At 38.6% G+C, this 14,440-nt stretch overlaps 1 protein-coding gene and 1 long non-coding RNA gene across 8 annotated transcripts in view; one reads left to right on the plus strand and one right to left on the minus strand.

Annotated features, from left to right (window-relative positions):
• The window catches only part of LOC138039061 (uncharacterized), a 22,669-nt gene extending 13,850 nt beyond the window's left edge, over positions 1-8,819 (plus strand). For 2 of the 7 annotated variants that reach the window (XR_011130355.1, XM_068885226.1), the window contains exons 2-4: positions 7,248-7,328; positions 7,414-7,501; positions 8,304-8,819. Coding sequence is in view for 3 of the 7 variants with exons in the window: in XM_068885226.1 (XP_068741327.1) it covers positions 7,248-7,328; positions 7,414-7,501; positions 8,304-8,308 (174 nt within the window). In the remaining 4 variants the exon portion in view is untranslated. Of the gene's footprint in view, positions 1-1,771; positions 2,387-5,012; positions 6,562-7,247; positions 7,329-7,413; positions 7,502-8,303 lie in introns of those variants that run through there. The other 5 variants (XR_011130354.1, XM_068885227.1, XR_011130356.1 and 2 more) reach the window with 5 other exon arrangements.
• A 1,427-nt stretch (positions 8,820-10,246) lies between these two features.
• Positions 10,247-14,402, minus strand: LOC138039063 (uncharacterized). The gene is made up of 2 exons (XR_011130357.1): positions 14,170-14,402; positions 10,247-11,507 (listed from the first exon to the last, which is right to left on the minus strand). It is a non-coding gene; the product is annotated as an uncharacterized lncRNA (long non-coding RNA).
• Positions 14,403-14,440: the final 38 nt, after the last annotated feature.

The raw sequence follows: 14,440 nt of genomic DNA on the forward strand, positions 1-14,440 counted from the left end.
TGTATGAAAGTCGAGTAGACTAGTGCACGACTGATAAAACCTCGCGACTGATAAAACCTCGTGCTGTAGTCTACTTGACTTTCATAAATATTTTAAATCAATTTTGACTGATTACGATCTTCTCTGATCCAACGCTGTGCAAGACTTATCGTCCACGGTTTTTGCAAAGGCTTCACTAATGCTCGAAGTAATGCGTGACATTTACAGTCGCGTTACCTGCGCAGTAACGTTGCGCACAAACAATTGGCGCGAACGTCCTTAAATACGGAATGAAACTCTGTTGATTGCTGATTGCGCTCTAAAGTTTTTATTGTATGAGGTTTCTTTTTTGTTAGTGTTAAGTTGTTGTGTTTGTTAGTGTTGCAGATTGTCTTTTGTGAATGTTAACTGCACGTGTGTATGTTCAATAAAGTTGGAATTATTCTAAAAAAAAAAAAAAAAAAAAAAATTTGTCTATTTGCACTGTCACGCCATTGCGTGACATTTCCAAGAAGACCTGGGTCCACATCTATCCCATAATGCCAAATGCTTTCACGTTCCATTCTTGTGGAAAATGTTGCACCTTTAGCATCGTGTTTACCTTCGTGGTCTACGATGCATGATGTGTGCGTGACATGCGCGAAAAAACGCGCAGTAGTAATGGGCGCGAACGTCCTTAAGATCTACATTACATTCTTGCATACCGTATTTTCTGGAACAAGCGCCGCCCCCGAGGAAGCGCCGCGGTCCCAATGAAACGTTTATTCGAGAAATCTCGGCAAAGTAAAAAACATATATACTAAATTGCAACTCTAACACAGCATGGGGAATTTCTTTGCATCAAAACCGATGTTCTTCAGTTCAAAGTGATTGTATTTCACTGCTAGTCCATTAAGTAAAATGCCGTAATAGTCAAATGATGACTATCAAAAGACGCTTCTGTTAATCTCCGCCCGCAAATAAGCGCCTCCGTCAAATAAGCGCTTCACTTAATGCGCGAAAAATTATTTAAGCGCCGCGGCGCTTATTCGAGCAGATACGGTAGTCATAAACCGGGGCAAGAATATCTTTGAATTAGTAGGCACCGTCCTTAATGACTGCCACAAGGGAAACAGTGAGTTTTGTTTCCCCGAGACCCTCAATGTTCTCCTACGCTTCGCCTCACCCACAACATACTCGGCTTCGCCTCGGGGAACATTGAGGGTCGAGGGGCAACAAAACTCACTGTTTCCCGTGGGGCCAGTCATTAAGTGTTTTGTTGTACCTCTCAACGGAAAATAGAACAGTACAGGGATTTTTACACGGAATTTGCCGCTGTGTCAAAGGTGCACGACCTGATCACGTGCGAGTCGAAGGTTCAAGTCGTTGTAGTGAGTTTTGTTCGCCCTAGACATTTTGAGTGAGTCTTGACCCATGACACGTGACACGTTCTCCTCCAATCGGAAAACGTATTTTAGTTATGAGGTATAACAACGTTGCTTAAGCCGCGGCTACACGAGCGATTTTTGTCTCGCGCCGGTGACGCGATTTTTTCCAGATTTTGTCGCGTCGCCTGCGCGCCAGGGTGGCTACACTTGTGACAAATTTTGGCCTCAAATTGAAGGCCGAGCGAATCTCATAATTCAAGAGACCTCTGGCGTGCGTTTCTCAAAAGACCCGAAAACTTTTCGGGCCCGTAAAGTTTTCGGGGAGTTTTTCGGGCGTGATTTTCGGGTTGCGAAAAGTGTTTTTCAAAACACCCGAACGTAGCCCGATATTTTCGGGTAGGTTTTTTCGGGAATGACCTTCTGCGTCTGCGTGGACACGTGGTCGTTGGAGGGAGAAGTGGAACAGTGGCATTGATGCCCTCTTTCCATTGTTTTTTATTGTTCACCTGTTAAATAACTCTAGTTTGTGGTTCGTTTATACAATACTGGAAATTCCATAATACAAGCATGTCTTGAGTGTGACGGCAATCTTGAAATCGAAGTATCTTGCAACGTTGACCAGCCGTTGATACATGGTTTGAGCACATCCTTCTTGTCTTTCGAGAATTTATCTATATCACTTGCAAACCTGATAATGTACGTCAAAAAGCACCAAGTCGTACGTTTGCGATGAGGTTTCTTTAACCTTATAACATATATAAATGTTTAGTTTTTTTTCAACGAAAGGTTGCAGTGAGTGCGGGCAGGTAAGGTATCGAAGCGGACAGGTAGGCTAGTTTGATCTTGTTTTGTCACTTTTGTGGTCATGTTTCTTCTTTCTTCTTGTAAAAAATTACTGCAAAGTCATTGTTGACTTTAACATGGAGTGCTAATCAAGAAAAATGAAAGTGGATTAACTTAAGCTTAAGCTTACAGTGAATGAAATAGAGGCCTTTGCAGTCTCCCAACATGGATTGGTTTTAACTGCGGAGTAGGCTACAGTAAGTTCTCTGTCTATATTTTTTATTTAAATAAAGATGTTTACCTTGCTATTAAATTGTTGATGAGAGAGTTTATTAACGCAATGAAAATCATTTTCTTTCTTTATTGGTTTGCTTTTAGTGAAATGTAGGGTATTGAATAATAATAATAATAATAATAATAATAATATCGCTTTGATGATCCATACGATGTTTTTGAAATTCTTATTTAATCAATACATGTTTCGGATGAAACATCATCCATCGTCAGTTGACAAATGAGAAATAAACTAAAGTTGAGCAATAAATAGTGTAACAAAGTGAGATATAACATAAATAATTAAGGATGAAGGCGAGAACAGAATAAAAACACCCAACCACGAAACAAAACAGAAAAACCAAAGTGTTTAGGCTAAGAAAAGAAACTAATTAGTTTGAAAGGGATAAATTAAGATGTTTGACTTGGGAATTTAAAGATGGCTGCTCCCAAAGGATATGCATGGCTTCTTTGATTTTCAATTGGAAACGTGTGGAAGCAGAGTCGAGGATTTTAAAACAGTCTTCTGAACACCGGGAGCGACAATTTTCAGAACCTCTCAAGTGCTTAAATATGTGGAATGTTTGGAGGCGAGATGTTCACGGATGCGAGTGGCGAAATGTCGATTGGTTTCACCGATATAACAGGCATTACAGCCTGCACATGAAAACTTGTAAATGACTCGTTTCCCAAGTCAAACATCTTAATTTATCCCTTTCATACTAATTAGTTTCTTTTCTTCGCCTAAACACTTTGGTTTTTCTGTTTTGTTTCGTGGTTGGGTGTTTTATTCTGTTCTCGCCTTCATCCTTAATTATTTATGTTATATCTCACTTTGTTACACTATTTATTGCTCAACTTTAGTTTATTTCTCATTTGTCATCTGACGATGGATGATGTTTCATCCGAAACATGTATTGATTAAATATGAATTTCAAAAACATCGTATGGATCATCAAAGCGATATCTTACTTCGTGCTGCTAAGAAGTTTTAATAATATAATAACAAGACGCCTACAAGGGCGTATCCGTGGAATGCGCAAACAGTTAACACAAATTGTCCAGGTACAGTTCAATTCACGTACAGCTAGACTTCGGAAAATGGCGAAAGATTACTAGAAAGATACATCTGTAATATAACTTAAAGTTTTTTGTTGTAAAAACTCATTACTAATGTTACTAAATTTGCAAATGCAAACAACGAAGCCCTATTAGCAGGTTATCAGGATACGGGATCTTTTATTTATTTATTTTTTGGAAGGAGACTTAATTCAAATCCTACAGTTTTACTTGCTTCGTTAACTCCTTTCATCCAAAAATTACAGGATCAGCCTTAAATCATCCGAAAAACTTATTACAAATCACAGTTCAACAACTTATCATCTTGGGCCAGTTGTTCAGAAACTGGGTTTTAAAACGAGTTTTATCCTCTACTCCCAAATGCTGTTCAAGGCTGATATTCAGAAAAACTTTACATTAGAAGAAGTCAATCTTGAAAAACAAAATAAGCAAAGGAAACTGTGACCAAAAAGTTGAAAACATGAAACAAAAGTTTACGCTAATCCTGGATTAAGGTAATTGGCTTTCGAACAACCGGGCCCTGTAATCGACGTCTGGTTCTGTAATCCTGGTTTAGTTCCTTGCAAACTGTATAAATTTGCCGTGGCGAAGACAAGAAGACAACATCCGTGCTCTATTTCTCTCAATGCTCAAAAATTCCGTAATTGCGTGTTGTATAGTCCAGTCCAAAGTTCTAATTTTTCAATTCCATAATCTTGATTTCAGTAACTTGGTACCAAACGTTCCACAATAACTTGAAATCTCGTTAAGAAAAATCCTTAAATCCAGTAGTCCAGTCCGGATTGAGATCGCCAAAACTCTCTCTATCATCGATTCAAAATTCAACAAAAGCTACAAGTAGTAAATAGTTATCAGAAACTACAACAGTTCGTCCTGATTCTACACTCGAGCTGAACAAAAAACCCAAAAAACCCTTGTCATCGTTTTCGAGAGAACAGACAAACAGCCGAAACTGTTCTGTGCCTTCCCCTTACGGCACTGAAAAAGTACCGTACGTTGTACAATAGTACTTGACCGTAGTCCTTGGCCAAGAAACTAATCTTAGCCAAAAGCTCGAGAAGCGATCAGGATACGGGATAATTTGGTAAAAAAATTGTGGGGATACGGGATTTTTAGTATGGAGGTGGGGGGGGGGGGGTAGAATTGAGGAGATACGGGATATTTTTTAAAGTAAGAACGCATTGCGTGTGGTAGTGCAGTAACTTGCAAGGGCGGATTTAGGGGGGGGCCGAGGGGGCCGCGGCCCCCCTTTCAGTTCGTCGGAAATTTGTCTTTTGTCAAAATATACAATAATTTTATAATTTTGTAAGCAGTCTGTTGGAGCTTTTGATTTTTTTAGCTAAAGCATGATTTTTTGCTAATAGTATGACCAAAGTTGTGCGAAAAAGCTTTCAACGTTATCGGTGTTAATGTTATCCTTTTGAAATGACGAAGAAGACTGGATGAGAATTACTTGTCTACAGTCAACCTATTTTACAGAGACTGTAACAACGTAAAATCGTAATGTCTATATATATAATTATATATTTTGGTTAGGTACAATGAGAATAACATTGTGACACGTTCGTGCTTATGACCTGTTCCATCAAATCAAGAACCCTGTGTTCATTGCTGGCTTTTACACTGCCAAGCATCTTTTTGGATTCAGGGTAGGACTTAGCCGTTCGTTAAACCAGGGTTCGACATTGGATGTTATTGAGGCATACAGGCATATTAACGTGGTGAAAGATCAGCTGGCAGATATACGCAAGGATGCAAAAGCAGTGTTTGCGCATTCAGTGCATGAAAAGATTCAGAAAATGGCTAAGAAAGCATACGTAAAGATCACCATCCCGCGCACTTGTGGTATACAGACACTTCATTCGTTTCTTCCAAGGCTGTTGTGACTTTGGAGCGAAGAGTCACAAACCATGCATCATTATAACCACAACTTATAATTTTATTCAATATGGAATCCTGATATTTTACTTTCCAGATTGCACCAGATTGCATGTAAGAGTTCCCAAATTTTCAAAATTTTCTGGGGGGGCATGCCCCCAGACCCCCCTAGAATGTAGCGCCTAAGCCGCTACCGAGGCGCGCTAACGCACGCTGATTAGTATTCTTGTTTGGCCCCCACTTTCGAAAAATGCTAGATCCGCCCCTGACTTGACAGTGTTTTTTTCCATAACTGTCAACTGAGCGGCGTTTTGTTTTTTCCAGGAGATTCAAGTCCTTGCACAATATGTAGCTCTAATAGTACACGACATTGTTTGGTATCGTAAATCATTACGGTGCCATGGTAGACATCTTTGCTATATACCCTCTAAGAAGACATGTGGTTCAGTAAAATACTAAGCCCAGAACGATTGAAGAAAATAACAGGAAATCGAGAAACATTTGGCTTCAAAGCCGATATGTTGATCATTTACAACTTCTTTTTCACCACAAGCTTAAGCGTGTACTCTGAGCTTCTGACACCTTTCCAAGAGCAATGTTACTAAAGTTTTTTTCCCCTTTCCAGCGGGGTTAGTATCTGGATGGGGGACGTTAAAATATGCGACTTTTGCTGTCAGGAACATACGCCCAAAAATTCTATTTTAACGCTCAAAAATGTGAACAAAGCAAGGTACAGATTTTGCTAGCCTGCTTTATGCAAAACAAATATTGACGAAAAAGTAAATATATATTAATATGTAGTTTTTAAGGAGAGCAGAAGGAACTTTTAGGAAGTGTCGATCGAGAATAAAACAATTTGCCATTATCGAAAAACATTTCGGGAGATTTTTGTTACGTTCCATCAGAGTTCAATTTTTCTATCGTACTTTTGGTCATACAAGTAAAATCGCAAAATCGGAAGTGACATCGATTTTAGCGGCCGCCTGTGATCAAGTTATACCTTGCGTGTTTACTGACAACTCACGAAACAAAGGATACATCTGTGACAAAATGACGGCATAACAACTGGTTTTTGTTGGTGCGTTTTTTTTTCTTTCAAGTGTTATAAAGTTCGACAAGATCTATGTGCGAATTTAACATAAAGATCACAATCGTTGATGCTAGTCCAAGTGTCAGTTGAAGTTAAGCTCCTCCGAATGAGGTTAGTACTTGGATGGGAGACGGCTGCGAAGTCCCCGTGACAGAGATAGCTAATTCGTTTTTTTAAGCTTGATTTCATTTTTTATCTTGTTTGGCTGTTCAAAGATATTTTCTTATTTTCTCTCTACGTCAAAACGGCGAACAAACTGGTTCCCAAGAAATATTGGAGTACGTATTCGTTCTATGCAAAATGCTTCTAATGAAGTATTCGTTGTATGCAAAATAATAATGTTCACAGTGGAACACACAAGTACGAAGCAAGATCTAGAAATAACGTAGAAAATTCTCCTTACCTTGAAAGCTTGCCTTTCTCAAAGAAAAAAGCATCTATCCACTTTATCGAATAGTTTAATACTGAAACAATCATGGCGGGCGGAAAGATTCTATTATAAATCTTTGCTTTCACCTCTTGGACGGAAGTGTGTCACGATGGCCGAGTGGTCTAACGCGCTAGCAGAGATAAATCGTGATGGCTTGGGAAGTCTTGGAGTTCTCCTCGGGGTAGGGGAGTTTGGAAATGCCATAGGGAATATAAATAAGTCCACCCGATCGGAGATTAATTCAATATCCGTGGGGTATGCACATTTGTGACTACCAACAAAAAAAAAGGTTCCAACCCGGTTTTAAGACGTGGATGCCACGTAATAATAATAATGTCGCTGTCTGATTTAATTTTATGTGTCCTAGGATATTGATGAAGCGGTGGAGGTTTCCATAAACCCCATCAGAAAAGGCAAAAAGAGGACCCTTGCAGATGCACAGCTGGAGGTAGTGATTTTACATGACAAGAAAAAAACTAATGATTCTGAATATGCTTGTAGTAGTGAAATCTGTTTATTTCAAACTGTTCCAGTACTTTGAGGTTGCAACCAGCTGTTACAAACCAAAGATGGAGAAAGTGAAACTTGAAATGGAGCTTCTCATGAAAAAGCAAAAAGAGGGTAGGTATAATAATAATATTTAACAAATTACTTTTTACCACAATTGCTTTTAGTCTTGCAGTCTGATTGGTTAACTTGCCATTGTTGCTAAGAGTCTAGACAAAACCAATATTTGATTTGATTGAGTTAACGTTGTTAGTGTCCCATTTAATGCTCTTGTGGTAAATCTATTGACACTTAAATAAAGTTGTTATTGTCATTATTACAAAGCAGCTTGTGTCATGCTCACATCGAAGTGTCACGCAATTGTTATAGCCACGTCAGGAATGTTCATTTTGGCACATGGACCAATCAGACTGTGTCTTGGTTGTGCTCATTTGTTGTAAGGATATGCCTGCAAATGACCTGAATTAACACTGAGTGTGATTACAATCTGAAAGAGTCCTCAAACATAGGCCTCCACATTCGTGGTACTGTGCCCCATATTTTAATTTCATTTGTCTGTCATGTGTGCTCTGAAGTGATGGCGTATATTGTTAATATTAACTCGTAATCAGATATAAATATGTCCTTTAAATTCTTCCATTGATGTTGGAAAGGTGATTTATTCTCTGGCCAAGCTACACAAAATGTACACTGGGACGTACACTGAATGAACACAACGACTCGACACAACATTTATTTGAACATTCCTTCAGTACTTTGAGGTGGCAACCAGTTACTATAGCATGAAGAAAGAAATTGAGACTCTGATTGAAAAGAACAAATAGCCTAATCATTGTGAGTTAATCATCATGTTTTCCTGATAATCTCCAGCTGTTTTTGTGATATTTTCTACTTTTTTTTCTACTTTTCTCCTCAGAATAATTCAGCGTTTGGTGAAGGATGTATGGCCTTTGAACTTGTGCAGCTCATATGCAGTGCAATATATTCTTTTATAAAATAATTAGGATAGTACGTGCACTCTCATTGGTCAAGAGCTGTGTTTAGATGAGAGTATGTAAACATGGCTGTCTCAAGTATTTTTGCAACTGGTTGTACTTAGCTGTTTTGCTGAAAGAAAGTTTGCATGAAAAATCGCATAGTTTTTATCAACATTTACAAGCCTAATGGTGGTGAGCTTGTCTTTATCTTCGGGATTTTTGGATTTGCCTCGTGGAACCTGTGTTTCATATTCCATGGGATTTCTTTAGTTTTTTTCGTATATTTTTTGAGAACGACGATGTTAGTGTAAAGATTTTTCATCTTTATTATTCCCATTTTTAAGAACGAATAATTTTCATGGTCAAATATTTATTAATCCCTCCTACTTGAGTTAGTTTTTCCTACATGTACTATCTGGCTGTTTCTGAGATTAAAGTTCTTAATTTCATACAGAGTTTGTTTCATTTGTTAACCTTACTTTGGAGTTGAGAGTTTGCTCTGTAAATTTCTCCCCTCATTTTACAGACTAACCCTAACTTTTGTCTATGATTTTTCCTCAACTCACCATTCACACACACAATATTCCCCTCAAACTACCTGCTAAATTAGTGAATGTTGGTTATTTAATAGTAATACATGAAGCAGCAGTTAACCTAGCAACTTTTGTGGCTTTCTTAATTGGTGTTGATAGACGAATCCTCCTCAGAAGAAGGGGTTTCTCTCCACTAAAACATTCACTAATTAGCAGGTCAATAACCTATTCTTCGACAGGCGTCAACACTTGGGCTCACGCATGAGGGACCCCATTACATGCTAAATTGTTTCCATGTTACATTGATTGCATACAGTGTCACGGTTAACAGGAAAATTTGGTTTTATCAAATATTTTGATAAAGGTCAAATTACCACCATGAATGATTTGGAAAGCTGACGTTTCGAGTGTTAGCCCTTCGTCAGAGCAAATGTTTAGTCAGCTAAAAAGAGATCAACATAATTCAGACTGTCTCTGTTTGCACCATAAAAAAGAAGCCCCACATGCATTTTGGACTATTTTGCCAGATGCACCCAACAGGCAAAGGCTTAGTTGAATCTGCTTCAATGACCATTGCTTAATAGAAAACTGCCTTCCAGAAGTGCTTCTCTTGAGATAAAGCAACCGATCAAAAAGTTATATTTTGTTGTGTTATTTAGGCAATAGAGGACGTTTTCCATGTTTACATAGCCTCATCTAAATGCCAAGCGCAGTTGGGAGAATTCTCAACAGTTATGCCTCTAGAGAGGCTCAAGGGCGCGCTCATTCAAAAAGACTATCTGTTCGCCGGAAAATGACAGCCGTTGATTAAATCAAAAAAATAAGGTCGCTGTTTGAAAGATAAGGATTTTGTCACAATTTTTGACGAGTTTTGATGTTTTTTCAAAAATTGAAGGGGTGTACAATGCGGTAAATGCACCTTTCGTGTGACTATACGGTGAATGGAGTTAACGAGCGCTGCAATGCTTACTTTTTTGACAGTGTTGGCTTTTGTCGCAAGTTTCTCGAACGGTTTTTGCAAGTTGTTGGTTTTCTGGGAGGACCAGAAATTCCCTTAAACCCTGTTTTGGCGATGTTCGGCCGGTGGGATTGGTGAGAGCTTCGGACTAGTTCGTCGAGTGGTTGCGATAAAGGACAATGCCTCTGTCTGTGTCGGTAAAGAGACATTAAAAAACCTTATGACATTCCAGATACTCTCTATAATACTCTGAACAATAAAGGAAGACAACTGGTGAATTATAGACAGGGTGGTGAATGGTGACACGCTTACAAAAGATATTTTGGCAAGCATGCTGAAAGCGATATTAAAATGGAGTATGCAAAGATGCAAGAACTCAGGCAAATTGAGCTCCACGTTTCTCCAAATTTTAATACGAATTTATAATTATCATGAAAGCAAAATACATCTTTCGCTCTTTACACAGCATTTTGTTGTTAAATTTATAGAAGAGCGATGAAAGCCAGCCCCAACAGAAACTGAGATAAATCGGTGAGAAGATTATACACTGTATGATACACAGAGAGCAGGCAAAAAGTGCTTCATCCTGGAAAGCCCACTTACTGACATTAAACAGCTCAGAGAAAATTAATTTGCCCCTTGATTTGCTTGCCTTTTAAAATAAAAATTCATCAGATCCTAACCTGATCAAGAGACGTCATTAATGTTATTTTTCTTTCAGAAAGTAAATCCTTTTTTCCATATTTAACAATTGACAAGAAACTACAAAAATTTTACAAGGATCAGTTCAGACAACACAGTGCATATTGCAAAACTGATCTAAACTTGCGACATTTCACACATGCATGCTACATTGTACTTGATGGGTTTGAACAAAATCTTTAGAGCATAGACAACTAGGAAACATCCCTAAAAGGGGCATTCCACAAAATTAATATTTTCAGCTGTATAGCAAGAAGTTCACTCTAGCATTATCTGCCGACTGGCGTAGGTGGTATTATCCTAAAAAGATGATTGTATATTAAGTAGATGGAATCCAGTCATCAGTATAATACACATATGCAAGGGCTATTCCATGTGGGTCCCAATGCTCAAGAAGATGTTTGTTTTTAATTTTAATTTTTTCTCTGACAACTTGTCATTGAATGTGTTTGAAGGTGTTCTGGGTTTCGGCGTCACTACATGTATCTGAAGCATTACTGGGTTGGCAACTCATCAGATCAAAAGCATTCGCAAAGTTTGCGTGCAGGTGCAAACAACATGCATTTGTGATGTTTTTGCTTGAATATGTTGTCCCCATTTTTTTTTATAAGTACAACATTTAAAAAAGTGGCATCTTAAAGCTCTGTGCTGGTCCACAAAGTTCATAACTGAAAAAAGGTTAAGGACTGGTATTCAGTTCTAAGAAGAAACTGAAAAGTTTGAAAATGTGTTCAGAGTACTAAAGAAACTGCTTAAAACTCAACAGAATTGTCTGGATTTCTCAGTGACTTTATCCAGTCTTTTGTTCCACACTACCAACATGGACAAAGTGAACTCAATAAGATTATTGTGGTTTATTGCTGAGAAAAAAAGGCTGAATTTCTTCTCGCTCCTTTTAGAGCTAATATTTCACAAAACTGCCGCAAATAATACCAGGTGGATCCATCTCCCTAAGGACAAAAAACGAAAATGAATGTTATTGTCCATGAGATGCATATTACAATGCTATAATCTACAATATCATAATGATATTATTATTTTCCTAGACACAGGAAACTGCACATATCAGTTTTTATGGGGGCTGTGAAAATTAGTACAAAAAGTCATTCTTATTACACAACCAAGACAAAGAAAACATGATGAGCTAACCATATAAACATAATATAAACCACACATAAACCAATGACCCTTAACTGTTTGCCTTAACACATGTTCTTAAATTTTTTGAGTCTACCCATAATTTTGCCTTGGACGTTGGGTTGAACATAGATTTCCAAATAATGGCCAGTCAAGGGGGAAAGAAAAATACCATCTTCCAAGTTTTGACATAGATGTTGACACCAAGTGTGTTGCATTATTACAATAATGATAGATCATTATTATTTGGCGATTGTGGAAGCTAGACTACAATTAAGTCACTCGGGTGCCACTTTGAAGCAGTACTTCCCTGTCAATAATCCTAGGATTAACAGGAAGCAGGGCCTGGACTTTGCACTTTTATTTAACAAATTGTTCTTTTCCTAATATATCGATGTTCCATTAATTAACAGGCCAACAGTCTCCCGAACATGGGTGTATCAGTTGATTGCACAGGGTATTTTGGTGGGCAAGTATTTATAATTCTGTAATCAAGCCTCACTATGGCAATAAATTAATTAAACAATGTTATTGATCACACTACTGTGCAACTAGAACTTCTTCCGAGTGTAATCTCAGAGGCCAATCTTGCAACCAATTTACCTTTTCATTGAAGAAATGCCCTGAGACAGGGACAAAGAACTTCAATATTTTCTGTGTAGTTCTGGCCAGTACTTGTGTTCATTCCAACTTCACAAGTTGGCAAGGTGTTTTCTTTTAGACAGCTGCCTTTATGGGGGCAGTCAGAAGGTTAAGTGGCTATTGCAGAGTGGCAGCACTCTAAATGAACTGCTGCCTTGGTTCAAGATCGTGACTAAAACACCACACGAGTACATACGAGTAACATACGAGTAACATACGAGTAACATACGGAACATACGGATACATACGAATACATACGACTGACATACGACTGACATACGAGTAACATACGAGTAACATACGGATACATACGATCAACATACGGATACATACGAATACATACGAGTAATACGAATGTTTTTCTCATAAAGGAAGCTCTAATTATAAGCCTTGCAAGCATTTTTCACGTCAGCAAACACGTACCCGGCTCAGTTTGAGGAAGGGGGGGGGGAGGGGGGTGGTGTTGATAGACCCTCCAAGGCTTTCATTAAATTTAGTCACAGTAAAATAAATTCACATGGAGTGCAAAACCCTTAAGGCGGTGAAAGACGAGATACAAAAACCCTCAACTTGTGGGGCAACATTGTTTCGTTGCAAGTTCTGGTCGATGTTTCGCGTTTTTCACTTTGCGTGATCAACTTGACCCGCAAGAAAAACATTTGTTGCGGGTTGAAGAAATGCAGGGCGCTGAGTGGTTGATTTGCTAGTACAAGAGCACATGTGTTGCGCGACAAGTTGTGAGCTTGATGAAAAACGAGCAACAAAGCCAAAATTTGTTGCTCAGAGTAGATCTGCGCTCTACTTTTCGCAATAACTTTCTTCAACCCGCAACAAATGTTTTTGTTGCGCGACAAGTTGATCATGCAAGGTGAAAAACGGGAGAAATCGACCCAAACTTGCAACGAAATAATGTTTCGCGCCAAGTTTAGGGTTTTTGTATCTCGTATTTCGCTGCCTTTAGCTTGCGCAACAAGATGACCGTATATTTTGGATGTTGCTCTCGTAGATGATTGACTGTCAGGCCAGTTTACATTTAAGGCACGTAAGGAAGTCAGAGCAGGTCTGTCATAATCATTTACCCCATTTAAGCTTTCTGGCTTGATTTTGCACTGATTTTTTGCACTGATTTATCATAGGCAACTTAAGCTGAAATAGTGAAATCAAGATGGCGGATCTGATGACGTCACAAGACATAAGCGACATCCAAAATATATTCTCATCTTGTAGCGCAAGCTAAGGGTTTTGCACTCCATGTGAATTTATTTTACTGTGACTAAATTTAACGAAAGCCTTGGGGGGTTGATCAACACCCCCTCCCTCCCCCCTCAAACTGAGCCGGGTACGTGTTTGCTGACGTGAAAAATGCCTGCAAGGCCTATAATTAGAGCTTCCTTTATGAGAAACACATTCGTATTACTCGTATGTATTCGTATGTATCCGTATGTTAGTCGTATGTATCCGTATGTTACTCGTATGTTACTCGTATGTTAGTCGTATGTTAGTCGTATGTATTCGTATGTATCCGTATGTTCCGTATGTTACTCGTATGTTACTCGTATGTTACCCGTATGTACTCGTGTGGTGTTTTAGTCATGATCACCAAGATCAAGGAGAAGGTTGACAACTTTCAAATAATGCTCTTAGAACATGTTACGTTTAATTAACGCATTGTAAATACATGTATGATTGATTGTAAAGGTGATTTCAGAAAACCCTGCCCAAATTATCTTGTTGATGAAAACTGTAGAGATTGCATGGGCAATACCCTAGTGTGCAAACTGAACCAAACGTTGTGAACACTTCATGCTTCAAAAACAAATATGGAACACTCACCGTAGCCTCCGTTAGTTTCTGCAGCGCATATTCCAAAACAAATTTAACTGGGTTTGGATCTCAAGGCCCAAAAATTCCACACAAATATATTACACAGATCTGATGTGTCTCCTTAAATTAAATCACCACGATCTCACTTCCAAAATTCACACCGTCAAGAGTTATAAAGTGACAAAGGTAGAAGACGAGATCAAACGATCGAAATGGACACTTCGCGTCTCATGCACGATTTTCACTGGCGAAAAATGTCTGCGCATGAGTCGCGCGATAT

Source organism: Montipora capricornis, chromosome 2, assembly GCF_036669925.1.
Source record: "Montipora capricornis isolate CH-2021 chromosome 2, ASM3666992v2, whole genome shotgun sequence".
Classification (NCBI taxonomy): domain Eukaryota; kingdom Metazoa; phylum Cnidaria; class Anthozoa; order Scleractinia; family Acroporidae; genus Montipora; species Montipora capricornis.